Source organism: Marmota monax, unplaced genomic scaffold (assembly GCF_021218885.2).
Source record: "Marmota monax isolate L192 unplaced genomic scaffold, Marmota_monax_Labrador192_F-V1.1 WCK01_AAM20220418_F8-fsc00015, whole genome shotgun sequence".
NCBI classification, from domain to species: domain Eukaryota; kingdom Metazoa; phylum Chordata; class Mammalia; order Rodentia; family Sciuridae; genus Marmota; species Marmota monax.
Window position 1 is genome coordinate 7,196,705 of NW_026692194.1, and position 26,788 is coordinate 7,223,492.

A 26,788-nucleotide genomic window follows, 5' to 3' on the forward strand; every position below is an offset into this window, starting at 1 on the left:
TTACATAAAAGTGTTAGGGAATGTGTTACTATAAAAGCGCAATATTCAAAATTTACCTTTGTAAGCTGAGTGGGATCAAATCGAAGAACCTTTTGATTGCAGCAGGGATAAATTCCAGTGCCAACAGTGTTCAGTGAGTTTGCTGCAGTAGAATAAACTACTGTTTCTGAGTGGTACTGACAATGTGAAAGTTCAATACAGAGAAAAGCCTGAGAAAAAGAAATATATAAAATCAATGATTATTCCCACAATGAAATTATACATCTCAGGGGTTGGGGTTGTGGCTCAGTGGTGGAGCGCTTGCCTGGCATGTGTGAGGCACTGGGTTCAATCCTCAGCATCACATAAAAATAAATAAATAAAATAAAGGTCCATCAACAACTAAAAAAATATTTTTAAAAATTATACATTTCAAAAATACTATACTGAAAAACATGTGTTGTGTGTCTCACTTATATGAAATGTACCAGAAAGGCAGATTTATAGATAATCAAAGTAGATTAATAATTGTCACAGGGAGTGGAAGCAAATGGGCAAATGGGACCTTTCTGGGTGATGAAAATGTACTATAATCAGTTTGTGGTGATTATTGTATAACTGTAAATTTACCAAAAATTACGTACTTGTGATGAGTGAATTTTACAGCATGTAGTGTACCTCAATAAAGTTATGAAAAAGAAAAACCACTTTATTCAAAATTCTAATGAATTAAACTGATATTTACTCAGAAAATTTCCAATGAAACATGCAATAAAAATTTGCCTTACTTTATTATTCCTTGACACATATACACATATATATTTCTTGGTGGTATGGGAATTGAACCCAGGGGTGCTTTACCACACCCTAAGGAAATGGAGACAAGGAGAATGGTGTTAAGAAGGACTTCTATTTCTTCTTATACTTATTTATGTACCGTTAGAAAACTAACAGAAAACTGGAATTTTATTATTTTGAGACAGGCTCTTGCTAAATTTCTGATGCTGTCCTTGAACTTGTGATCTTCCTGCCTCAGCCTCCTGAGTCTCTGGGATTACATATGTGCACCACTGTGCCTGGCTCCTTGATAATTTTTTCTGTGACATATTTTTGAGATAAATATTTATCATCAGTATTAATGAAAATTGTCCTTTTGAGTTATTAGAGAAAAGACCTTATCAAGGTTTAATTATAGATTAAATAATCAGATTTCAAATGTGTATATAAATTGGCAAAAATTCAAAGACAAAAACAAAATTAGCTGGGCAGAGTGGCTCACACCTGTAATCCCAGCAGTTAGGGCTGAGGCAGGAAGATCACAAGTTCAAGACCAGCCTCAGCAACTTAGTGAGGTCCAAGCAACTTAGCGAGACCCTGTCTCAAAAATTTAAAAAATTAAAAAGGGCTGGAGGGACTGGGGCTGTAGCTCAGTGGCAGAGTGCTTGCCTAGCATGTGTTATGCACTGGGTTCAATCCTTAGCACCACATAAAAATAAACAAATAAAATAAAGGCATTCTGTCCATCTACACCTACAAAAAATAGAAAAAAAAAAAAGGGATGGGGATATGTCTCAGTGGTTGAGAGCCCCTAGGTTCAATCCCCAGTACCAAAACAAAACAAAACAACAAACACAAAGCCCCCACCATCAACAAATTAACACACACCCCACAATAAATCAAACAAACCTGACAATATCAAATGTTAGTGAGATATAGAGAAATAAAAACTCTGACACATACCTAGTAGGAATGCAAAAAGGTTGAGGAACTTTAGAAAACTGCTAGGTAAATGGTAAATTTTATATTTACTATAGAATCCTATAATCTTACTTCTAGGAAATTAATCAAGAAAAGTAAAAACCTATATTCATAGGAAAACCTGTAAGGAAATGTTTATAGCAACTTTCTTCATAATGGTCCTCATCTAGAATCACTACAAATGTCCTTCAGCTGGCAAATGTAATAACGTATTGTGCTATATTCATATAACGACTCTACCTGGCAATAAAAAGAAACAAACCAATACATGCAACAAGGGAAAAATTTCAATTCCATTTTGCTGAATGAAAGAAGTTATAGTTGAATAGTTAAATACTGTATGGTTTTATTTAGATGATATCCTGGAAATGGCAAAACTATAGACAGAAAACAGATCAGATTCCAGTTCAGAGTGACTGGAATCACTTCTTCCTGGGAAGAAGAAGTTAACTGAAAAAGGGCAAATGAAAGCTTTTTAGAGTGATGGAAGTATTCTGTGCTTTGATGGTAATGGCAGTAATATTACTATGTGTATTTACCAACCTCGATATGGATGGATTTTATTATACATAGAATATGATTCAGTAAATTTGATTTAAAAAATTGTGGGAAGGGCTAGGGATGTGGCTCAGTGGTAGAACACTTGTCTAGCATTTGTGAAGCCCTGGGTTTGAACCCTAGCACTGTAAAAACAAAATAAAATTAAAAAACCCTAGCACTGTAAAAATAAAATAAAATAAAAAAACCTTAGCACTGTAAAAATAAAATAAAATCCTGGAAACATAGAGAGCTCATTAAGTGGGAACTTATATGTTTGGAAATCCCACTCTGATAGTTTTGATAAACTGATTTTCTTCCCTCTATTGAAAATTATTACCAAAGTGAAAGAGGAAGAACTTCTATCGGGGGAGGAAGACTTTAAAAATTCATAAGAAATTATATGTAGAAAACTTAGGACTGGGGTTGTGGCTCAGTGGTTGAGTGCCTGCCTAGCATGCATGAGGCACCTGGGTTCGATCCTCAGTACCACACAGAAATAAAATAAAGATATTGTGTCCATCTAAACTAAAAAATAAATTAAAAAAAAGAAATTATATGTAGAAAACTTGATTTATAATAAGATTAATTAGGGATTAACTTTTCTAAAGGCCTATTTTAAATTTTTTTTGTAGTTGTAGATGGACAGAATGCCTTTGTTTATTTTTATGTGGTGCTGAGGATCGAACCCAGTGCCTCACATGTGAGAGGCAAGCGCTCTGCCACTGAGCTATAGCCCCAGCCCTATTTCATCCTATAAAATTTTATTTCAAAACAGCAAGATTTCTTGTAATTTTATTATAGTCTTCACTCATAAAAATGAACAGGGCTAGGGGCTGTTCAGTGGCTCAGCAGTAAAAACACTCACCTAGCTTGTGCGAGGCCCTGGGTCTGAACCTCAGCACCACATATAAATAAATAAAATAAAGTTAAAAAAAAAATGAACAGGGCTAGGGATATAGCTCAGTGGTATAGTGCTTGTCTAGCATGTCTGAGGTCCTGGGCTTGATTTCCAGTGCCATAAAAAACCAAAAACCCAAACCTTTTTGGGAACACAATTGTTTTAACAAAAACAATTATAATTAAAACACACTGTTGCACAAACACATCCCAATAGCACCCTATCCGAAAAGTGCTTCTGAATTTCCACAGAAATTTACTGGCCAACATGGAAATATTTTGATTAAGAATAATTAGAGGAAGTAAGGATTTTTTTTTTAACATTAAAACAATAAATTTGGTCACTCCCTCCCCACTGCCCCAATACTGGGGATTGAGCTCAGGGACACTCTACCACTGAGATACATCTCTACATCCCCAGATTTTTATTGAAATAGGGTCTTGGCTAAATTGCCAAGGATGGCTTCAAACATTTTTGATCTTCCTGCCTCAGTCTCTGAAATCATTGGGATGACAAGGATATTAGGCACTTAAAACCTGTTGCTTTTCTAAAATCCAGTCAGGAACTGATTATTTCTTTTTAAAAAAAATATTTATTTTTTTAGTTTTAGGTGGACACAATATCTTTATTTTTTATTCTTATGTGGTATTGAGGATCGAACCCAGCGTCCCATGCATGCCAGGCAAGCGCACTACTGCTTGAGCCGCATCCCCAGCCCAGAAACTGATTATTTCATCAATAAAAATAAAATAGAGGGGGAAAAATGGCAAGAGAAATGAAGCCAGATACAAGAAATGTTTAATGGCACCACTGCTTTTGCCACTAGTTTTTTTGTTTGTTTGTTTTTTGTTTTAAACTGGGATTGAACCCAGGGGTACTTTACCACTGAGCTACATTCCCAGCTCTTTTTATTTATTTTGAGACAGGGTCTCACCAACTTGCTTAGGGCCCTACTCAATTGCTGAGGTTGGCCTTGAATTTGTGATCATCTTGTCTCAGCCTCCCAAGTTGCTGGGATTAAAGGCATGTGCCACCGCACCCAGCAGCCACTATTTCTTTAAAAGAAATGTTGGATATTGTCCAAACACATCCAAACTTAACAAATTAAACACAAGATATCAAAAGAGACTTGCCCTTAACATTTGCAGAGCAGGATTTTAAAAAAAATAACTCACCTGATAACATCTTGAACAAGTCAGCCAGTTGACTGTTCCCCACAATCGCCAATACACATCTCTCCAAGATTTTAGTTCTTCAAAAAGGGTATTCAAATACTCATGAACATCCCAAGTCTTATCTCTGGAGAAAGAGCCTCAATTGTTATATATTATTATAAGGCAAGCCCCATAACCAATTTGTTCTAAATAAATAGTTTTAGATTTGTAGCTTGTTTCCAGAATACTCCTCAGGTATGATATGGACTACATTGATAGGTAGATAAAATTTCACTTGGAAGTTTGATTATTCTGTGGACAACAGAAGATAGTATGAAAGGTTGAATGTCAAATTGTTTTGCTAAGCTAGAAGAAGTATTATTAATTAAGTAGTATAAACAGGCCAAACTTGGGACTTAGGCATATGTTGTTAAAGAAACCTTTATTCTAACTGCATTTGTTCAAAGAAATGTTATTAATAACTCATGATTCAAAAAAACTATGTCATTTGTTATATATATTTGCAGTAAAATGAATGGAACTTGAGAACATTATAAGTAAAATAAGTCAAACTCAGAAAGCTGAGGGTCATATGTTTTCTGTTACATGTGGAAGTTATATGGAAAAGGGCAAAAAAAGGGGAAGGGGATGTCATGAAAATAGAAGGGAGATCTGATAGACCAGAGGAAGGGAGGACAGGAGGGAAAGGAAGACACTGGGGAACAAAATTCATCAAATTATATTGTTCTATTGTGTGCATGTATGAATATATAACAGTTAAATCTACAGGTATGTATAATTACAATGTATCAATAAAAATAAAAGGCCATATTAATGTGTTGGTTCTTTACATTATTTTCAAACAGCATTTTCTTATAATTGAGGAATATAGCTATATACAACTAGGTCTTATTAATATACATTTTAAAATTAAATATAGCAAAGGCTTAAAACTCTATTTGCTATGGCCACATGTATCTCAAGTTCTTTTTAAGTCTTTATTCTAATTTAATTTTTTGCTATTTTTTTTTGCTAAGTTCAATAAATATCAAAATGCCATCATGTTATTACAGATTGAATAGGCACATTTGTTTTAAAAAGTTATTTAAAGACTATTTAAAAATAATTTTTTTTGTAGTGTAGATTGACAGCATGCCTTTATTTTATTTGTGTATTTTTTTATGTAGTGTTGAGAATGGAACCCAATGCCTCCCACGTCTAAGGCAAGCTCTCTGCCACTGAGCTACAGCCCCAGCACCTAAAGACTATTTTTTAAAAATATTTTTAGTTGAGGATGGACACAATGCCTTTATTTTTCATCTATTTTTATGGTGCTGAGGATTGAACCCAGAGCCTCACCCATGTGAGGCAAGCACTCTACCACTGAGCTATGACCCCAGCCCCTTAAAGACTATTTTTAAAATGTATACATGGCCAAGTGTGGTGTTCCATCCCTGTAATACCAGAAACTCAGGAGGCTGAGGCAGAAGGATTACAAGTTCAAGGACAGTTCTAGCAATTTAGTGAGACCTTATCTCAAAATTTAAAAAATTAAAAGGGATAGGGTTATAGATTAGTAGTAGAATACCCCTGACTTCAATAACAGTACTGAAAGAAAATAAAATAAAATGTATCAACTTATAAATGTATCAACTACATGAAAATAATTTTCAAAAAGTGAATCAAATCTCAGACAAAAAAGTATAAAATTCTAGGTGCTTATGATAATAACTAGTGAAGATTCCCTGATTATTGTATTGAAAGAAAAGGAAACATTTTAAAGTTGACTGTGCTACTAATACTAAGGTTAAATTAAGTGTTGCCCAGTATTTCTGTTTTAATGTTTAAGATATACAATGTAATACAGTTTTTTTTTTAAATAAAAAGGCTATCCATTTTTTTTTGGGGGGGGGGGGCGTACCAGGGTTTGAACTCAGGGGCACTCGACCACTGAGCCACATCCTCAGTCCTATTTCGTATTTTTATTTAGAGACAGGGTCTCACTGAGTTGCTTAGCACCTCACTTTTGCTGAAGCTGCCTTTGAGCTTGTGATCCTTTCATCTCAGCCTCCCAAGCTGCTGGGATTACAGGTGTGTGCCACTCTGCCTGGCAGGACTTATATATATATTTTTAAGTTGTAGATGGACACAATACCTTTATTTTGTTTACTTATTCTTATGTAGTGCTGAGGATCGAACCCAGTACCTCACACATGCCAGGCATGCATTTGACCACTGAGCCACCACCCCAGCTCCAGGCTATACATTTTTAATACAGAAAAAGAACAAGCAAAAAGAAAATTAAAGTCATTCATAATACTATCATTCAAAGATAACACCACAGTTAATATTTTAGTGAACATGTTTGCAGTTTTATTTTCCCCTATTTTCAAAAATTTACCATTAATGACTTTCTATGCAAGTATATATATTTTTGCAACACTATTCTTTCTTTTTGGTACCAGGGATTTAACTCAGGGGCACTTGACCTCTGAACCACATCCCCAGCTCTATTTTTGTATTTTATTTAGAGACAGAGTCTCACTGAGTTGCTTAGCACCTCACTTTTGCTGAGGCTGGCTTTGAGCTCACGATCCTCCTGTCTCTGCCTCCTGAACTGTTGAGATTACAGGCATGCACCACCATGCCCAGCTCTGCAACATTCTTAAAGTCTGCACATTAACAATTGACTAGAGGGGTTGGGAATGTAGCTTAGAGCAATTACCTAGATTGTGTAAGGCCCTGGGTTCCATCTCCAGCATAGAAAGAAAAAAAAAAAAAAGAAAAAAAGAAAGAATTGATATGTCTTATATACTACACTATAGTATGGTGTGTGTGTGTGTATATATATATATATATATATATATATATATATATTTTTTTTTTTTTAATAATTTGGGTGTTTTTTTTTTTTTGGCTAGCTAAAATACTTCGTACAGCAATAAGTGTTCTCATCAAATGCTTTCACAAAGCCAACATTAGATAAATTCCTAACAGCAGGATGTTGTCAAAGAATACATACATTGTGAAGTTTCTGCTTTTCCAAGAGATTATAGCAAATTACAACCAACCCCCCTTCCAACTCAGAATGAAGAACTTGTGTTAAATTTAAAAAGGACAATAGGTATTATGCATTAATGAAATATATATTAATAGAATACTGACCAATTATGAAGAATAAATAGATTATGGAAACTCTGATCTTAATTTTTCTCATTCACCAAAATTCACTTGAAGGCAAAACATAACACTTATACAGATAACTAAATCATTTTAATGGCATTGACCAGAATATCTTTCAAGATTAATATAATTTGGGGCTGGGATTGTGGCTCAGTGGCAGAGCGCTTGCCTTGCACATGTGAGGCACTGGGTTCGATCCTCAGCATCATAAAAAAATGAATAAACAAAGATATTAAAAAAAGATTAATAAGTTTTTATCATTTTGAAGTTTGAAGACACTATATAATTTGCCCAGTAAATAAAATGTAGCTTTGGGCTGAGGATGTGGCTCAAGCAGTAGCGCACTCGCCTGGCATGCATGGGCACTGGGTTCGATCCTCAGCACTACATAAAAATAAAAGATGTTGTGTCCACCGAAAACTAAAAATAAAATAAAATAAAAATGTAGTTTTTACAACAACTTTGTTTTGTTTTCTAAATCAAAGTTGTATCATATGCAGAAAAGACACTATCCTATTCCTTATGAAAGAAGTTATACTTTTATAAATATACTAGAAATTCACACAGAAAAGCTGCATTTTATCTTCACTGCACCTTATGTGAACATAGATAATATTTCCATGTTGATCGACATTAATTTTTCCAGGAACACAAGAAATTCTTCTTTCTGTTTCTTTTGTTAAAAGTTTTTTACACAAACAGCATCTATAACACAAAGAAGACAGAAAAATTATTTTCAAAAACAGTAAATTAAGAAATATAGCTGTATTATATATCATACTAAAGGAAAAACATTACCTATATAATGTTGCAGCATTACTCCGAGAATCTGGATTCAAGTACTCAGGATCAAACAGTCTCTCAATCTTCTTACAAAAAAGTTTACTATTAATAATAAATTACCAAAAATTAATTATCTATATTTACTTTATTAAAAATATTTTATAGTGAGAAAAATAAACACTGTTTTACACACACACACACACACATATATATATATATAAAATAACATTAATAAGTTTCTAGAGCTGCTCTCTCTCTGGGAGTTTATAGTACATTTTTGGTATTCTAAGTAAATAAACCTAACAATGACAACTGCCTGATCAAGAATCTATTTTCATCTGAAAATAAGACTGATGGTAAATATGTGCCTCTCCTTCTCTCCTTTGTTATTAGAATATTCAAAATTAAATATTTTGAGAATTTAACAATCCAAGTCTATCAATAACTAGGTATTTGATCCTTTTTTTTTTTTTGGTACTGGGATTGAACTTAGGGGCAATCAACCACTGAGCCACATCCCCAGCCCTTTTTTTGGATTTTACTTAAAGACAGGGTCTCACTGAGTTGCTTAGTGCCTTACCATTGCTGAGGCTGGCTTTGAATTTGTGATTCTCCTGTCTCAGCCTCCAAGAGTCACTGGGATCATAGGTGTGTGCCATAGTGCCCAGGTAGGTATATGATCTTTAGCAACTTCCTTTTGCTGAACCTTTTTTTTTCTTATCTATAAAATGTGGTTAATAATTCCAAATTCATAAGACTTTATAAAGATTAAATGAGGGGCTGGAATTGTGGCTCAGAGGTAGAGCGCTTGTCTATGACGTGCAAGGCCCTGGGTTCGATCCTCAGCACCACATAAAAATAAATAAATAAAGGTATTATGTCCAACTACTTCTAAAAAAAAAAGATTAAATGATATAGTTTTTAAAGAGTTCTAGGTATAGTGTTAAGAATTAAATAAATGTTAATTACTTTATTATTATGTGTAATATAACTAAATTTGCAGTCTCCTAAGTGTGTCATGACTTGAAAGACATGCCCTGCCAGTCTCCATTTCCCTCATGTAATGCCTGCTGCTCTTAAAGACATATGGCCTTTAAGATTCTAATTCCATTTTAAAGTATTTAGCTCTTAGATAATTTTACTCTATATCATTCTCCTTAAGGACTGAATTCTTGGATAATCTTCTGCATTATCCATTTCTTCCTCTTTAATGGATCATCCTGATCAGCACATAAACATGATTCAGTACCCGCTCCTCTTTATTTTGTACTAAGGATCGAACCCAGTGGTGCTTTACACTTAGTTACATCATCCCCAGTCCTTTTTATTTTATTTTTTCTTTGAGACAAGGTCTTGTTAAGTTGCTGAGGCTCTCACTAAGTTGTTGAGGCTGGCCCTGAACTTGTGATTCTCTTGCTTCAGCTTCCCAAGTAGCAGTGATTAAAGGCATGCATGCACACTATGACAAGTTCAGTATGTCCCTTCTTTAAAAATATTCTCTCTTCAGCCTACCTATTTATAATATCTGCTGCTGATTTTTTTTTATTGTTGGTTGTTCAAAACATTACATAGTTCTTGATATATCATCTTTCACACTTTGCTTCAAGTGGGTTATGAACTCCCATTTTTAGCCCATATACAGATTGCAGAATCACATCAATTACACATCCATTGATTTACATATTGCCATACTAGTGACTGTCGTGTTCTGCTACCTTTCCTATCCTCTACTATCCCCCCTCCCCTCCCCTCCCCTCCCCTCCCCTCTTCTCTCTCTACCCCCTCTACTGACCTTCATTTCTCCCCCTTGTATTATTTTTCCCTTTCCCCTCATTTCCTCTTGTATGTTCTTTTGTATAACCCTGAGGGTCTCCTTCCATTTCCATGCAATTTCCCTTTTCTCTCCCTTTTCCTCCCACCTCTCATCTCTGTTTAATGTTAATCTTCTTCTCATGCTCTTCGTCCCTACTCTGTTCTTAGTTACTCTCCTTATATCAAAGAAGACATTTGGCATTTGTTTTTTAGGGATTGGCTAGCTTCACTTAGCATAATCTGCTCTAGTGCCATCCATTTCCCTGCAAATTCTATGATTTTGTCATTTTTTAATGCAGAGTAATACTCCATTGTGTATAAATGCCACATTTTTTTAATCCATTCCTCTATTGAAGGGCATCTGGGTTGGTTCCACAGTCTTGCTATTGTGAATTGAGCTGCTATGAACATCGATGTAGCAGTGTCCCTGTAGCATGCTCTTTTTAGGTCTTTAGGGAATAGACCAGGAAGGGGAATAGCTGGGTCAAATGGTGGCTCCATTCCCAGCTTTCCAAGAAATCTCCATACTGCTTTCCAAATTGGCTGCACCAATTTGCAGTCCCACCAGCAATGTACAAGTGTACCCTTTTCCCAACATCCTCGCCAGCACTTGTTGTTGTTTGACTTCATAATGGCTGCCAATCTTACTGGAGTGAGATGGTATCTTAGGGTGGTTTTGATTTGCATTTCTCTGACTGCTAGAGATGGTGAGCATTTTTTCATGTACTTGTTGATTGATTGTATGTCCTCCTCTGAGAAGTGTCTGTTCAGGTCCTTGGCCCATTTGTTGATTGGGTTGTTTGTTATCTTATTGTCTAATTTTTGGAGTTCTTTATATACTCTGGATATTAGGGCTCTATCTGAAGTGTGAGGAGTAAAGATTTGTTCCCAGGATGTAGGCTCTCTATTTTCCTCTCTTATTGTTTCTTTAGCTGAGAAAAAACTTTTTAGTTTGAGGAAGTCCCATTTGTTGATTCTAGTTATTAACTTTTGTGCTATGGGTGTCCTATTGAGGAATTTGGAGCCCGACCCCACAGTATGTAGATCGTAGCCAACTTTTTCTTCTATCAGACAGCGTGTCTCTGATTTGATATCAAGCTCCTTGATCCATTTTGAATTAACTTTTGTGCATGGCGAGAGAAAGGGATTCAGTTTCATTTTGTTGCATATGGATTTCCAGTTTTCCCAGCACCATTTGTTGAAGATGCTATCCTTCCTCCATTGCATGCTTTTAGCCCCTTTATCAAATATAAGATAGTTGTAGTTTTGTGGATTGGTTTCTGTGTCCTCTATTCTGTACCATTGGTCCACCTGCCTGTTTTGGTACCAGTACCATGCTGTTTTTGTTACTATTGCTCTGTAGTATAGTTTGAAGTCTGGTATCGCTATACCGCCTGATTCACACTTCCTGCTTAGCATTGTTTTTGCTATTCTGGGTCTTTTATTTTTCCATATGAATTTCATGATTGCTTTCTCTATTTCTACAAGAAATGCCGTTGGGATTTTGATTGGCATTGCATTAAACCTATAGAGAACTTTTGGTAATATCGCCATTTTGATGATGTTAGTTCTGCCTATCCATGAACAGGGTATATTTTTCCATCTTCTAAGATCTTCTTCTATTTCTCTCTTTAGGGTTCTGTAGTTTTCATTGTATAAGTCTTTCACCTCTTTTGTTAGGTTGATTCCCAAGTATTTTATTTTTTTTGAAGATATTGTGAATGGAGTGGTTGTCCTCATTTCCATTTCAGAGGATTTGTCGCTGATATACAGGAATGCCTTTGATTTATGCGTGTTGATTTTATATCCTGCCACTTTGCTGAATTCATTTATTAGCTCTAATAGTTTCTTTGTAGAGCCTTTTGGGTCTGCTAGGTATAGAATCATATCATCTGCAAATAGTGATAATTTAAGTTCTTCTTTTCCTATTTTTATGCCTTTAATTTCTTTCGTCTGTCTAATTGCTCTGGCCAGCGTTTCGAGAACTATGTTGAACAGAAGTGGTGAAAGAGGGCATCCCTGTCTTGTTCCAGATTTTAGAGGGAATGCCTTCAATTTTTCTCCATTCAGAATGATGCTAGCCTGAGGCTTAGCACAGATTGCTTTTACAATATTGAGGTATGTTCCTGTTATCCCTAGTTTTTCTAGAGTTTTGAACAGAAAGGGATGCTGTACTTTGTCGAATGCTTTTTCCGCATCTATCGAGATGATCATATGGTTCTTATTTTTAAGTCTATTGATGTGGTGAATAACATTTATTGATTTCTGTATATTGAACCAGCCTTGCATCCCAGGGATGAATCCTACTTGATCATGGTGCACAATTTTTTGGATATGTTTTTGTATCCGATTCGCCAGAATTTTATTGAGGATTTTTGCATCTAGGTTCATTAGAGATATTGGTCTGAAGTTTTCTTTCTTTGAAGTGTCTTTGTCTGGTTTAGGTATCAGGGTGATGTTGGCCTCATAGAATGAATTTGGAAGTTCTCCCTCTTTTTCTATTTCCTGAAGTAGCTTGAAAAGTATTGGTATTAGTTCCTCTTTAAAGGTTTTGTAAAATTCTGCTGTATACCCATCCGGTCCTGGGCTTTTCTTAGTTGGTAGTCTTTTGATGGTTTCTTCTATTTCCTCGATTGATATTGGTCTGTTTAGGTTGTCTATATCCTCCTGACTCAATCTGGGCAGATCATATGACTTAAGAAATTTATCTATGCCTTCACTATCTTCTAATTTATTGGAGTATAAGGATTCAAAATAATTTCTGATTATCTTCTGTATTTCTGAAGTGTCTGTTGTGATATTGCCCTTTTCATCCCGTATGCTAGTAATTTGAGTTCTCTCTCTTCTTCTCTTCGCTAGCATGGCTAAGGGTCTGTCGATTTTGTTTATTTTTTCAAAGAACCAACTTTTAGTTTTGTCAATTTTTTCAATTGTTTCTTTTGTTTCGATTTCATTAATTTCAGCTCTGATTTTAATTATTTCTTGCCTTCTACTTCTTTTGCTGTTGTTTTGCTCTTCTTTTTCAAGGATTTTGAGATGAAGTATGAGATCATTTATTTGTTGGTTTTTTCTTTTCTTAAGGAATGAACTCCAAGCAATGAATTTTCCTCTTAGAACTGCTTTCAATGTGTCCCATAGATTCCGATATGTTGTGTCTGTGTTTTCATTAATCTCTAAGAATTTTTTAATTTCCTCCTTGATGTCTTCTATAACCCATTGATCATTCAGTAACCTATTGTTCATTCTCCAAGTGATGTATGCTTTTTCCTTCCTTCTTTTATCGTTGATTTTCAGTTTCATTCCATTATGATTAGATAGGATGCATGGTATTATCTCTACTCCTTTATATTGTCTAAGAGTTGCCCTGTGACATAATATATGATCTATTTTTCAGAAGGATCCATGTGCTGCTGAGAAAAAAGTGTAACTGCTTGATGTTGGGTGGTATATTCTATATATGTCAATTAAGTCTAGGTTATTAATTGTGTTATTGAGTTCTATAGTTTCCTTATTCAACTTTTGTTTGGAAGATCTGTCCAGTGGCGAGAGAGGTGTGTTGAAGTCTCCCATGATTATTGTATGGTGGTCTATTAGACTCTTGAACTTGAGAAGAGTTTGTTTGATGAACATAGCTGCACCATTGTTTGGGGCATATATATTTATGATTGTTATGTCTTGTTGATGTATGGTTCTCTTAAGCAGTATGTAGTGTCCCTCTTTATCCCTTTTGATTAACTTTGGCTTGAAATCTATTTTATTTGATATGAGTATGGACACTCCTGCTTGTTTCCGAAGTCCATATGAGTGATATGATTTTTCCCAACCTTTCACCTTCAGCCTATGTATGTCTTTTCCTATCAAATGCGTCTCCTGTAGGCAGCATATTGTTGGGTCTTGTTTTGAGATCCATTCTACTAGCCTGTGTCTCTTAATTGGTGAGTTTAAGCCATTAACATTTAGGGTTATTATTGAGATATGGGTTGTTGTTCCAGCCATATTTGTTTATTTATGTTACTAAACATGGTTTGTTTTCCTCTTTGATTATCCCCCCCCCCTTTACTGTCCTACCTCCCACTGTTGGTTTTCATTGTTATTTTCCATTTCCTCTTCCTGTAATGTTTTGCCGAGGATGTTTTGAAGAGATGGTTTTCTAGCTGCATATTCTTTTAACTTTTGTTTGTCGTGGAAGGTTTTAATTTCATCTTCCATCCTGAAGCTTAATTTCGCTGGATACACAATTCTTGGTTGGAACCCATTTTCTTTCAGTGTTTGAAATATGTTATTCCAGGATCGTCTAGCTTTCAGAGTCTGTGTTGAAAGATCAGCTGTTATCCTGATTGGCTTGCCCCTAAATGTAATCTGCTTCCTTTCTCTTGTAGCTTTTAAAATTCTCTCCTTATTCTGTATGTTGGGCATCTTCATTATAATGTGTCTAGGTGTGGATCTCTTATAATTTTGCACATTCAGCATCCTGTAGGCTTCTAGAATTTGGGATTCTGTCTCATTCTTCAAGTCTGGGAAGTTTTCTCGTATTATTTCATTGAATAAATTGCTCATTCCTTTGGTATGGAGTTCTATACCTTCCTGTATCCCAATGACTCTTAAGTTTGGTCTCTTAATGTTATCCCATATTTCTTGGATGTTCTGCTCATGGTTTCTTAACAGTCTTGCTGAGCTGTCTATGTTCTTTTCAAGTTGAAATACTTTGTCTTCATTGTCTGATGTTCTATCTTCTAAGTGTTCTACTCTGCTGGTAGTATTCTCAATTGAGTTTTTAAGTTGGTTTATTGCTTCCTGCATTTCTAGGATTTCTGTTTGTTTGTTTTTTATAACCTCTATCTCCCTGTATAGTTGATCCTTTGCTTCCTGGATTTGTTTGTGTAATTCCTTGTCGAAGTGATCTTTCATTGTCTGATTTTGCTGTCTAATGTCTTCCTTGATACTCCAGATCATCTGAAGCATATATATCCTGAATTCTTTATCTGACATTCCATCTGCTGCAGCTGTTACCTCTTCTAAAGTTGAGTTGACCTGCATTGCTTGTAGTCCTTTCTTTCCTTGTCTTTTCATACTGCTTGCGTTTCTTTCTTCTTGGTGAAACTGTTGTGTTTTTGAAATTCCCCCCCCCCTATATATTTATATTGCTCTTGTATAGTTGAAAAGTCTCCCTTGCAGGTGCGGGCGGGGGCTCTGCTCTGCCCCTCCTCCAATTGGTGTGAGGTGTCTACCACGCCCGCGGACCCCTGGGCCTGACCCGCCGTTCTGTCGCAGGTCTGCCTACCTTGCAGGTGGGGGCGAAGGCTCTGCCCTGCCCCTCCTACCACGCCCGGGGACCGCTAGGCCTGATCTGCAGGTTGGTCGCAGGTCTGCCCACCTTGCGGGCACGGGTGTCAGTTCCGCTCTGCCCCCACTCCAATTGGGGTCACTTGACCACCACACAGGCGGGCCGCTGGGCCTGATCTGGGCGCGGGCGAAGGCTCTGCTCTGCCCCTACTCCAGTTGGGGTGAAGTGTGTACCACGCTGGCAGGCCGCTGGGCCTGATCCGCCGGTCTGTCGCAGGTCTGCTTACCTTGCCGGCGCGGGCGGCGGCTCTGCCCTGCCCCTCCTACCACACCTGCAGACCGCTGGGCCTGATCTGCAGGTTGGTCGCAGGTCTGCCTACCTTGCAGGTGCAGGCGGAGGCCCCGCTCCTCCCCTCTGGCTCGACGACAAAGCGAGAGAGACTCGGGTATCTGTGACTCACCCTCCCTACCAGGGGACCAACTGTTTCCATCGCCGCTGGCACCGATGAAATTCTCTCCTCGGCCGCTCTCCGATGACATCAGATCTCTGCCATGCTGGCATCCCCTGTTCTATGGCTGAATCCCATTTTCTTCTCTTCCAATAGGCGGAGCTGCGCCCTCTGAGCCGAGCTTCTGCCCTCTATGTGCTGACAGAAATCCTTGTAGGGTGGCTCCTGGGAGTCTCTCAATCCTGTTAGTCCAGAGCCCTTTCACTTATCCGGCCTCTCCCCCTGTTCCTCCTCCCAGCCAGCCAGCCAGGTCCTGTTCACCAGAGGCGGTTCCCCAAGGATCTGATTACACTTGCAGCCCCACCGCGTGTCCTATATCCTGAAAGATGAACACCCTCTCTGTCATTCATCTAAGCCCCAGTGCTGTGGTGGGGTGATCTGGGAACCAGCAGTTTAATTTTTCCGGACCCCTTTGGTGGGCACGCCCCCAGAAACTGGCGGCTAAGATCTTGGGTGTCGCTGCTGGTGTTAAGGGGAGGTGGGGATCTGGAATCCCCTCTGCTTCCCTACAGACACGCCCCCGGAGAGATTCCCGAGGTTTCCTGGCTGCTTGTATCTGGAGGGGGTGGGAGTCACACACCTGCTAACGTGGATTCCGCTGGGAAGGAATTCTGTCGGCGGAACTCTGGTGATGTCACCTCTCTGCTATGGCGGGCCCCAGGCTCCTTGCCGGAGTGTCCGAAGGGAGGGGTGGGACTGGTCTGTCTCTGGTTGGTTTCAGCTCCCGGTTCGCTATTTCATGAAGGCTTGGCGAGAGACCTCTTCCTAGAGTCCCTGCACCGCTCCTGCTGCGCTGCGCCTCGGAGGCTATCCGCCCTGACGCGGGGGCGGTGTGCAGGCAGCCGACAGTCGCCGAGTCGCGCGGGCAGTGGCTGGCGGGTCTGGACCTCTGCGCTGCGTGGCGGAGATTCACTCGTCTAGCGCAAACTGTCACCTCCAAAAATCCTACTGATTCCCGGCCGGTCTCTCTTTAGTGGAATTTTGCTAGGAGTTTCTCAGCAGGTCGAATCTAAGCGTATCCATGCGTCTCTCTGACCCCGTTGTTGAGGAGGTACTGAAAGCGCTGCCTCCCCTCTCGCCGCCATGTTGGATCCCATGCTGCTGATTTTTTTTAGCAGCCATTCAGAGCAAAATATCTGCAAAATTTTTTTCTAAATCTAATTGGTCACATTTCTGTTTCTATCTTACTCTACCTCAAAGTAGCATTCCCACACATTTGGTCACTTAATTGGTACCTCCTTTTGAAACTTTCTTTCCTTCTGCCTTTCCTTCTATTTCACTGGTTCCTTCTCAGGTCCCTCACAGGCTACTTCTCCTCTGTTGAACCTCTAAATACTGAGTATTCTAATTAACACTCTCTTGTTAACAATTAATAAGTAAAAACAGCATTTATAATAGCATCAAAAATTAAATAATTTGGAACTTTTAATTAAGAAGGGAAATTTCTCTACATCAAAGATAATAAGACATTACTGAATTAAGTTAAAGAAGACTCAATAGAGGGTTATATCATATTCATGGACCAAAAGGCTTAATATTAAGATGTTAAATTCTTCCCAATTCATCTACAGTTTCAATATTAATCCCCAAATTCTAGCAGATTTGTGCATATATGAAAAACACAAGCTAATTATAAAATTTATATAGCAATGCAAAGGACTTAAAATAGCCAGACAGCAATCTAAAGAAAGGTAAAGCTGGAAAATACCAAAAATTATTATAAGGCTACTGTAATTAATTCAAGAGGACAGGCAGATCAATAGAACAAAATAGATAACTTATAAATGGACCTTATGAATAGTAACCTGATTTATAGTATAGGTGACACTGCAATTCAGTGAGGAAAAAAAGGTCTTTTCTGGTGGTCTGTCAACTAAATATCTAGTTGAGCAAAAATTGAACCTTGACCCCCATTTCATACCACACACACAAAAAACTAATTCAGGACAAATAACGGAAAAAACAGGCTATCTTTACCACTTTCATGTAGGCAAAGAGTTCTTGAGCAGGGTACAAAAAACACTAATTGTGGTCTCTTGCTAGGAAATCTCATTCAGTTCTGTTATTTAAATCTCATATACTTTTAAATTTCTATTTTAAGCCCTAAACTCTGACCTAAAATATAGACTAATGAATTCAATATCCACCTGTATGCCATCTGAATGTTCAAGAAGTATATTAAACAGCCTCAAAATCCAAATCTAACTCTTGATTTCTCTTACCCCAATCTTTCCTTTCTCCATTAATGGCACTACTATCCATGTAGTTGCTCAAGGTAAAACCTATTAATTATCCTGGAAATCTCTCTTTCTTCCCACATCATCCAATTCACAAATATGTCAAATCTTTCTAATAACATACACTGAACCAATCTACTTCTTTCTAGTTTCATTGCTTCTACCCTAGTCAAATTCTTTCATTTTTTCGCCAGACTACTGCACTAACCTTCTAATGGGACTCCTGTTTTTTTTTTTTTTTTGGTATGTGTGTGTGTGTGTGTGTGTGTGGTGCTGGGGATTGAACCCAGGGCCTTGTGCATGCAAGGCAGGCATTCTACTGCTTCTTATATCCCTAAAGTCTATCTCCATATAGCAACCAGAATGATCCCTTAAGACAAATTAGATCATGTCATTCCCTTACTTCTATTCATACCTAGAACAAGGCATATCTTCCTTGCTATGACCTCAACAGCTCTTAAATACTATGGCTACTGCAGATCTCATCTCATACCACTTTCCCCTTTTATACTAGAGCCTGTCTTAAAAATTTTAACATAATTCAATACAACTATATGTTTATATGTTCATTATACAAAATAATTACTAATTTTTTAAATTATAAGCCACTGGCTCTTAAAACAAAAATATATTTTAAAATATATTCTAAAAATAGAATTTCACCAAAATTAAACAGACTATTTCATTTAATAGGAATATTAGATTTAAAATTAAATTTACCTTCTAAACTTATCTTTTTTGTCTTTTAAATCATCAATTTCATCATGTGTGAACAGATCAGCTATACGTGTAAGAAGATTTGCATTAATACAGTTCATGTTGCATGGGGTAGCTACTATGGCATTCATGTTTTTGTGGCAATATTGAATACACTGTTCAACCTAAAAAACATAGAATAGAACAAATGATAATGTCATACCTTTCAAACATAAAATTCATCAAAACCCTAATCCATGTATTGCTATTTACTAACTGGGTTTAACTATTTGGTTTAATCTACCCTTGCAATGTGGTCCAGCAGGTTTAATTTGTAAATACACAGACAAACCTAGCAAAATTATTTTCAACCTTTTCTATTTCAAACAATAATGTACCTTTTATGGTTGTGGCAGGTATGGTATAAACTTTAATTCTGTACCTTTGAGTAAAATATATACAAGTGACTTCCTAATTAAACTTCATTATAATTGTAAGCCTCCATTTATTGGGGTAGTAGAACCAAACCTTCAGTCACTTAAGGGCTTTCTTACTTGTGTTAGATTTGCTCTCTGACTTCCTTCCCCTCCTTACAACCTAAAGTGTATTTATTTACTTTAAAAGCAAAGAGAAGTAGTTACTTATTCTTTGAAATATTTTACCAATAGCATAAAAATTATATTTTAGGATTTTTATTTCAAAACTCAGTGTAAGGACTCTGTTAGTCTTCACTTTTTTTCTGGAGCTCTTCTCTGAAATAATACCAATTGGTTAAACAGGGAGAGGCTAAGAAGTAGAAAGAACACTATAACTAATAAAATCAGTAAAACTCCAAGTAATCAATCAAACTTCTCTTCTGCCAACCATAGCAAAGGAGTATTCTGCCCTATATAGTTTTACCAGAAGCTAAAAGCAAATATTTATTTAAAAATTAACCACAAAATATCAACCACAAACACATAAAATTATTTGAAAGAAAAAGAAATGTATTAAACAAATATATTTAACATTAGAACTTGAAATATGTATGTACACATATAGTATTTTTATCTTTCACCAGTTACTCTTAAGCAATAGTCATGAGCTCCTGTGATACAGAAAATCACAGCACTTAATAGTCGGATATTGTTCTTCATTCACTTTTTTTTTAAAGTATATATTTATTTTTTTAGTTGTAGTTGGGAGAAATATCTTTATTTTATTTATTTTTATGTGGTGCTGAGGATTGAACCCAGGGCCTCACTCATGCTAGGCGAGCGCTCTACCACTGAGCCACAACCCCAGCCCCTTCATTCACTTTCATAAATGAAAGACACATAAGCAAAACATGAAATTACTTCAATAGCAAAACAAATATATTCCAATTAAGCTTCATTTAATTTGGTGGTAGGGCAAACCCCTTTGGGGGTAAAGTTTCATCTAATAAAACAGTGAGCTACTTCTTGAGGATTAATTGCTTGCTTTATAAGCATAACACATAAAAACCTAGTTGTCTTAACCTTTCCCAACAGAACAAAGTATCTCCGAACGTGCAATTTATTCTAATGAAATTACACTCGTGGGCTGAGATTGTGGCTCAGTGGTAGAGTGCTTGCCTAGCATGTGTGAGGCACTGGGTTCGATCCTCAGCACCACATATAAATTAATAAATAAATAAAGGTCCATCAATAGCTTAAAAAATTTTTTAAAAATTACACTTTTGAATTAACAACTATTTTAGTAAGAGGTCCTAAAATTTTCCAGACATTTGAAGAGATAGGGGTGAGGGGAAAGCCTCAAGGGAAGTTCTTGAAGTTTTTAAAATTAATACTTACTAATGAATCCATTTTCAAAAACTCGGAGGAAATAAGAATTGAAATGACATTTCCTGGCTCTAAAGAAAAAGAAAAGAAAAAAAATTAAAATTTCCTTTTGATTTGTATCTCGGTATCCTCAAAATAGGCTCCTTCTCTCCTTAAAAGAAGATGTTACTTTAGTAAGAACAATTTAATATAACATTTCTTACGCTATAAGGCTTAAGTACATAAAATAAAGAAAATTCAATGTTAATACTTACAGTATACAGAAAATGCACAGTAATTTTTGTCCTGGAATTAGATTTGTATTAAGTACAAAGATTCTAACTAAAGATACGACATAAGCAAAAGTCAGAGTGAGAAAATATTTAAAATAATTAATGAGAGCATTTGGTATTTATGAAGTTATTTAAAAAAGAAGTTCAGTGCTGGTTATAAATGAATATTTAATTTAAAAAATTCTGAAGCTGGGTATGGTGGTGCATGCCTGTAATCACAGTGGCTCAGGAGGCTGAGGCAGGAGGATCTTGAATTCAAAACCAGCCTCAGCAACAGTGAGACCCTGTCTCTAAATAAAATACAAAATAGGACTAGGGATATGGCTCAGTGGTTAAGTGCTGAGTTCAATCCCAGGTACCCCCACTCCTACTCCCACCCCTACCCCTGCCAAAAAAAAAAAAAAAGAATTCTGAAAGCTAATAAAAAATTTACTACTCCAGAAATACTCAAGTTACTTCCTAGAGGCATACTAAATGAGCCTTCGGGCATACAGATAAGGAAATGGGGATGCTGCCTGACACAATTTCAATAAATCTGCCATCCCCCATGAAGTATATTTAAGAAGAAAAACTGATTTGCTACCATTCTAGTACTATAACAATCCTTCTAAATTCTTTTGTGCCAGAAAACATTCTTGTATTAGGCAATAACTAAAGTAAGCATTCCAATCTTTTCCTAAATAAGAAGTCTGGTTAATGGTTCTCAAATGGAAATGGTGAAAGGAGGAAGCAGCTGGTGAAAATTGTAATGTAAAAAATTCAGGAAATTGTAATGTACACCATTCCAGTTAAGAACCAGTGGCTGGATTATTAGAGATTTAAGTACTTTTTAAGTATTAAGATGTAGTACTTTTCCTGATGATGATAATGAAAACTGCTTTTATAAAAGTTTACATTTGTAGCCACTTACTGAAAGTCAAAGATAACAGAGTGACTAGCTTTGCACTGTTTCTTTCACACATATGCTGGAACAAACAGCATTTTTTTTTTTTTTTTTGGTACCAGGGATTGAACCCAGAGGGCCTTAACCACTGACCCACATCCCCAGCCCTCTTTAGTATTTTATTTAGAGACAGGGTCTTGCTGAGTTGCTCAGGATCTTGCTAAGTTACTGAGGCTGGCTGTGAACTTACAATTTTCCTGCCTCAGCCTCCCATCTGCTGGGATTACAAGTGTGCACCACCACGCCAGGCTCAAACAGCATTTTTTTCTCTACATATTTTTTTTAATTTCATACACATATACATAAATACATAGCTGAATAGTTTAGAATCTCTATACTCTGGCTGAAGGTTCTGATTTAGCAATCTTGTATTTTATACTGTCAGTATAGACTTATTTTCTAATAATGAAGTGGTGGCTCAGTGGTAGAGCACTTGCCTAGCTATGTGTGAGGCACTGGGTTCGATTCTCAGCACTACATATAAATAAATACATAAAAGTCGATCAACAACTAAAAAAAATATAAAAAGAGCTTAAAAATGATACTGCTGTAAATAGCAACTCTAGTATACAGAAATACTTTATTAAATTGCAAGTGTGATTTCCTACACAAGTCTATGTGCCCATTAAAGATTGTTATTTTTGCTATTATTTAGGACATTGGGTCTCAAATTTTCTGTCTCAGAACCCCTTTATGATCTCAAAAACACAATACTAAATAAAGAGCTTCTGTTTATGTGGGTTATATTCATCAGTATTCCACATATTAGAAACTATGAAAACAGAAAATTTTAACAAATTTATTTTATTCATTTAAAAACAGCAGTACTATAAATCTATTACATGTTAACATATTTTTGTGAAAGATAACTATACTTTTCAAAATAAAAAAAGTAGTGAGATGAGCTTCACTGTTTGACATTTTTACAAATCTCTTCAATGTCTGACTTAATAGAAGATAGCTAGATTCTCATATATATTTCTTCATTCATTCTGTGGGTAACCTTCTTTGATGTCACACCAATATCTACTGGGTTAGTTGCAATGGAATCTGAAACCATATCAACGAATTTTTTCTGCTCTGTTAAACAATTTATCTAGGGCTGGGGATGTGGCTCAAGCGGTAGCGCGCTTGCCTGGCATGCGTGCGGCCCGAGTTCGATCCTCAGCTCCACATACAAACAAAGATGTTGTGTCTGCCGAGAACTAAAAAAGAAATAAATATTTTAAAAAATTCTCTCTCTCTCTCTTTCTCTCTCTCTTTAAAAAAAAAAATTATCTAGTACTCTGACTGGATCATAAACCCATGAATGATTTTTTTAATACACTGTGTAGTAGACACCGGAAAATATTAGCTAACTGGTGAGACATTTCACTATATAATATGTATTTAAAAAAATCACATTCATTAATATAACCACCAATCATATCTCATCAGAAACGTCTTTGAATATCGAGAAGCTGTCAGGCACACAGAAACAGATAAACTTTCCTAAATTCTAATTCGCAGCTTGAAAGTTTGGATTTTATCACTGACAACAAACACTTGTTTTCCTTTAAGCAATTAGCTAATTCTCAAGAAAATATCTGCCAAATACCTAAGTCTAAATAATCATGATTTCTGTCAGTTGCTTTTTCAATTAAAAATGGTTTTCTGCTTTTAAAAAGCAGTTGGTTTAGCTCACGACTGAACTGCACAAGTATTTTTCCTAAAGACAATCATCATACCCTGGGGTGTAGGAGAACACTTCCTTTTCTATCACACATTTTTTTTTTTTTTAATAGCACTAGGGATTGAACCCAAGGCCTTGTGCAATGGAAGCACTCTACTACTGAACTACATCTCAAGTTCTTTTTATTTTTTGAGACAGGGTCTTGTTAAGTTGCCCAGGTTGGCCTCAAACTTGCAATCTCCTGCCTTAGCCTCCTGAGTAGTGGGGATTACAGGTGTGCCTCACTGTACCCAGCCACACAGAATATTAAAGAAGGTGTGTGTTAAGGGTTGAGATTTAACAAAATAAATAATTTTTATTGCTTCATCAAGAACATTCTTAAGTGAATCTACATTTTTTCTCCCCTGCCCCCCCCCCCCCGCTTTTTTTGGTACCATTAATCGAACTCAGGAGCACTCAACCACTGAGCCACATCCCCAGTCCTTTTTTGTATTTTATTTAGAGACAGGATCTCACTGAGTTGTTTAGCACCCCGATTTTGCTGAGGCTGGCTTTGAACTCGCAATCCTCCTGCCTCAGCCTTCAGAGCACTGGGATTACATGCGTGTGCCACCATACCCGGGCTTTTTTCCTTGCTCAACTATGAGTGTATGGGGTTAAAAACAATGACTACTACTACAGTTTCGTTCTTGTATCTTGATTTGGCATAAAGGTCCAACAGTTTTGCTCACCATTGCTTTTGTACCATTTGAGCAATCCTTTCTCTCTCTCTCTCTCTCTCACACACACACACACACACACACACACAAAGATAAATAACACCTTGGTATTCTTATGTTTTGATCTTGTGGATCTTTTAAAAGGGTCTCCAGGACCCCAACTGTCCACAAATCATATATTAAGAACTGCTGACCTACAGACCTATTAATTTGCCAAGAATTTACTATAATTTAACTAAATTTCTAAAAAAAGATATGAGGTATCAATTTACCCAAAGGCTGCTATAATAAAAGCATAAATATTAATATTCAAACAATTTTCTACATTTCACTTTTGGCCTGAAAGAACTACCAGGTGACACACAAATTTCACTATAAAAATAAACAACAATTTTCTTTTACCTAAAGTGGGCATCTCACAACCTTTATTCTCCTTAGTGTTTCTTTTAACATATTTTATCAACCAGTTGAAAATATGAACGTCACAATGAACTGAAATGTCCACCTCTTCCCAGCGCTGGGCATCCATAGATAAATATTCAGCAAAGTACTTCATTTCTGATATCAAAAGATCTCGTGGGCAAATAAAATCTTCTTTCAAGTTTTTTCCTTCATCACATACATGGATCACCATGTTTGGCCTTCATAAAAAATGTTACACAGAAATGAAATTATTAGAATTTTAGAAGAGGATCCAAGAATATTGACATTTAGTGGAGGTATGAGAACAGGATTTTTTGAAGACTGTGACCACAAATTAGTTTTTTTAGTGTTTTGACATTCAGAATTTAAAAAAAATGTCTTGTTAACCTGGTTGTATCAGATTAAAACTAATTTTAGTAGGCTACTGATTTAATAAAACAAAAATATTGTTACTAAGGGACCAATAATTTTAAATTTTATTTCAAATTATATATTACATAACAATGTTTATAAAAATCATATCAATTCCCAAAGAAAAATTAAGTAATATGTTTTAATTCTTGTGAGAAACTTAAAATAGTTCTTTTACATGGTTATGAGTGTGCTAGGGAAATAATAATTAAATATTAAAATTTTCATACTTTTGAAAAAGGAAAAGCAGCTAAAAGTATTCATTGAAGAATCAAATTACAAATTACGATGGCTTGCTTAGTTTTGTTTTTTTTAAATATATATATATTTTTAGTTGTAGATGGACACAATACCTTTATTTATTTATTTATCTTTATGTGGTGCTGAAGATTGAACCCAGGGCCTCACACATGCTAGATGAGAACTCTACCACTGAGCTACAAACCCAGCCCCTTACTTAGTTATTTTTAATAGCAAGAAAGTGTACTTCTAGGCATTCATGAAATGTACATTAATAAATGTAGTTAAAAAGATTCTTAAGACTACAGTGTATTTACATATTTAAAATACTTTAATAAGTTCAGATAAAGCAACAGAAACTTAGCTTCAATAATTATATATATTTTGATTTTATTTTCTTTGAAAATCATATCACTTAAAAAAAAAAAATCAGTGTGATCCAAATCTGCCTTCATGTCATTACAAAGAGAACAGAATAAATAGGAAGAAAGCACTGTACTACAATATGAACTTATTGTATTTAATTGAACTTCACAAAATTGGATAGAAAAAAATTACATTTTATGTAAAATTGGACCGGGCTATCAGAAAAAAGGATTATAATCAATGCTCTATCAGTTATAAGAATTAAAATAAATAGCTCTTCCAAAGAAATTATGGTCAAAATATAAATAGATAATACTATTATAATTAAACATAAAATTTCTGTGGCTTTTTGGACCACAATATAAAATATTAGATAATTCCAGTAAAAAAAAAAAGTACCTGGGACTGGGGTTGTAGCTCAATGGTAGAGAGCTTGCCTAGCACTTGTGAGGCACTGGGTTTGATCCTCAGCACCACATAAAAATAAATAAAATAAAGGTATTGTGTCCATCTCCACTTAAAAAAAAATATTTAAAAAAAAAAGTACCTGGAAAATGTTTGTATCATAGGAAGAAACTTATCAACTTAAAAAATCTATGTGAATAAACCAATAATCATGGAACTGTGTACTTTTAAGTTTTTTTTTTTAAATTGTGGTAAAATATACATACCATAAAATTCACCTTTTTTAAAAAAGTATTTATTTATTTATTTTTTTACTTGTACTTGGACACAATACCTTTGTTTATTTATTTATTTTTATGTGGTGCTGAAGATCGAAACCAGGGCCTTGCATGCGCTAGGCGAGTGCTCTACTACTGAGCCCAAATTCACCCCAGGCCCAAATTCACCATTTTACCCACTTTTAAGTGTATGGTTTCGTGGCACCAAGTACATCCACACTGTTGTGTTTATCATCACCGCTACCCACTTCTAGAACTTCTTAAGAAAAGGTGAATTTAATGATATACGAATTATGTATTAATGAAGTTGTTATTAAAAATCTATCAAAACTAAAGATTCATGAAGGAACTCTCAAGGATGATAAAAATGTTCTGTATCTTGATTTAGGATAGTTATACGGTGTACCTATTTGTCAAAACTCAAA

The 26,788-nt window shown here is 36.0% G+C and overlaps 1 protein-coding gene across 6 annotated transcripts in view; it reads right to left on the reverse strand.

Annotated features, from left to right (window-relative positions):
* Nucleotides 1-26,788, reverse strand: part of Sanbr (SANT and BTB domain regulator of CSR) — a 62,414-nt gene that overhangs the window by 18,607 nt on the left and 17,019 nt on the right. For all 6 annotated transcript variants that reach the window (XM_058572889.1, XM_046423368.2, XM_046423359.2 and 3 more), the window contains 7 exons: nt 24,643-24,881; nt 20,647-20,705; nt 18,857-19,017; nt 8,311-8,397; nt 8,107-8,217; nt 4,351-4,474; nt 57-209 (listed from right to left, as the gene is read on the reverse strand). In XM_058572889.1, the coding sequence (XP_058428872.1) occupies nt 57-209; nt 4,351-4,474; nt 8,107-8,217; nt 8,311-8,397; nt 18,857-19,017; nt 20,647-20,705; nt 24,643-24,881 (934 nt within the window). The remainder of the gene's footprint in view (nt 1-56; nt 210-4,350; nt 4,475-8,106; nt 8,218-8,310; nt 8,398-18,856; nt 19,018-20,646; nt 20,706-24,642; nt 24,882-26,788) is intronic.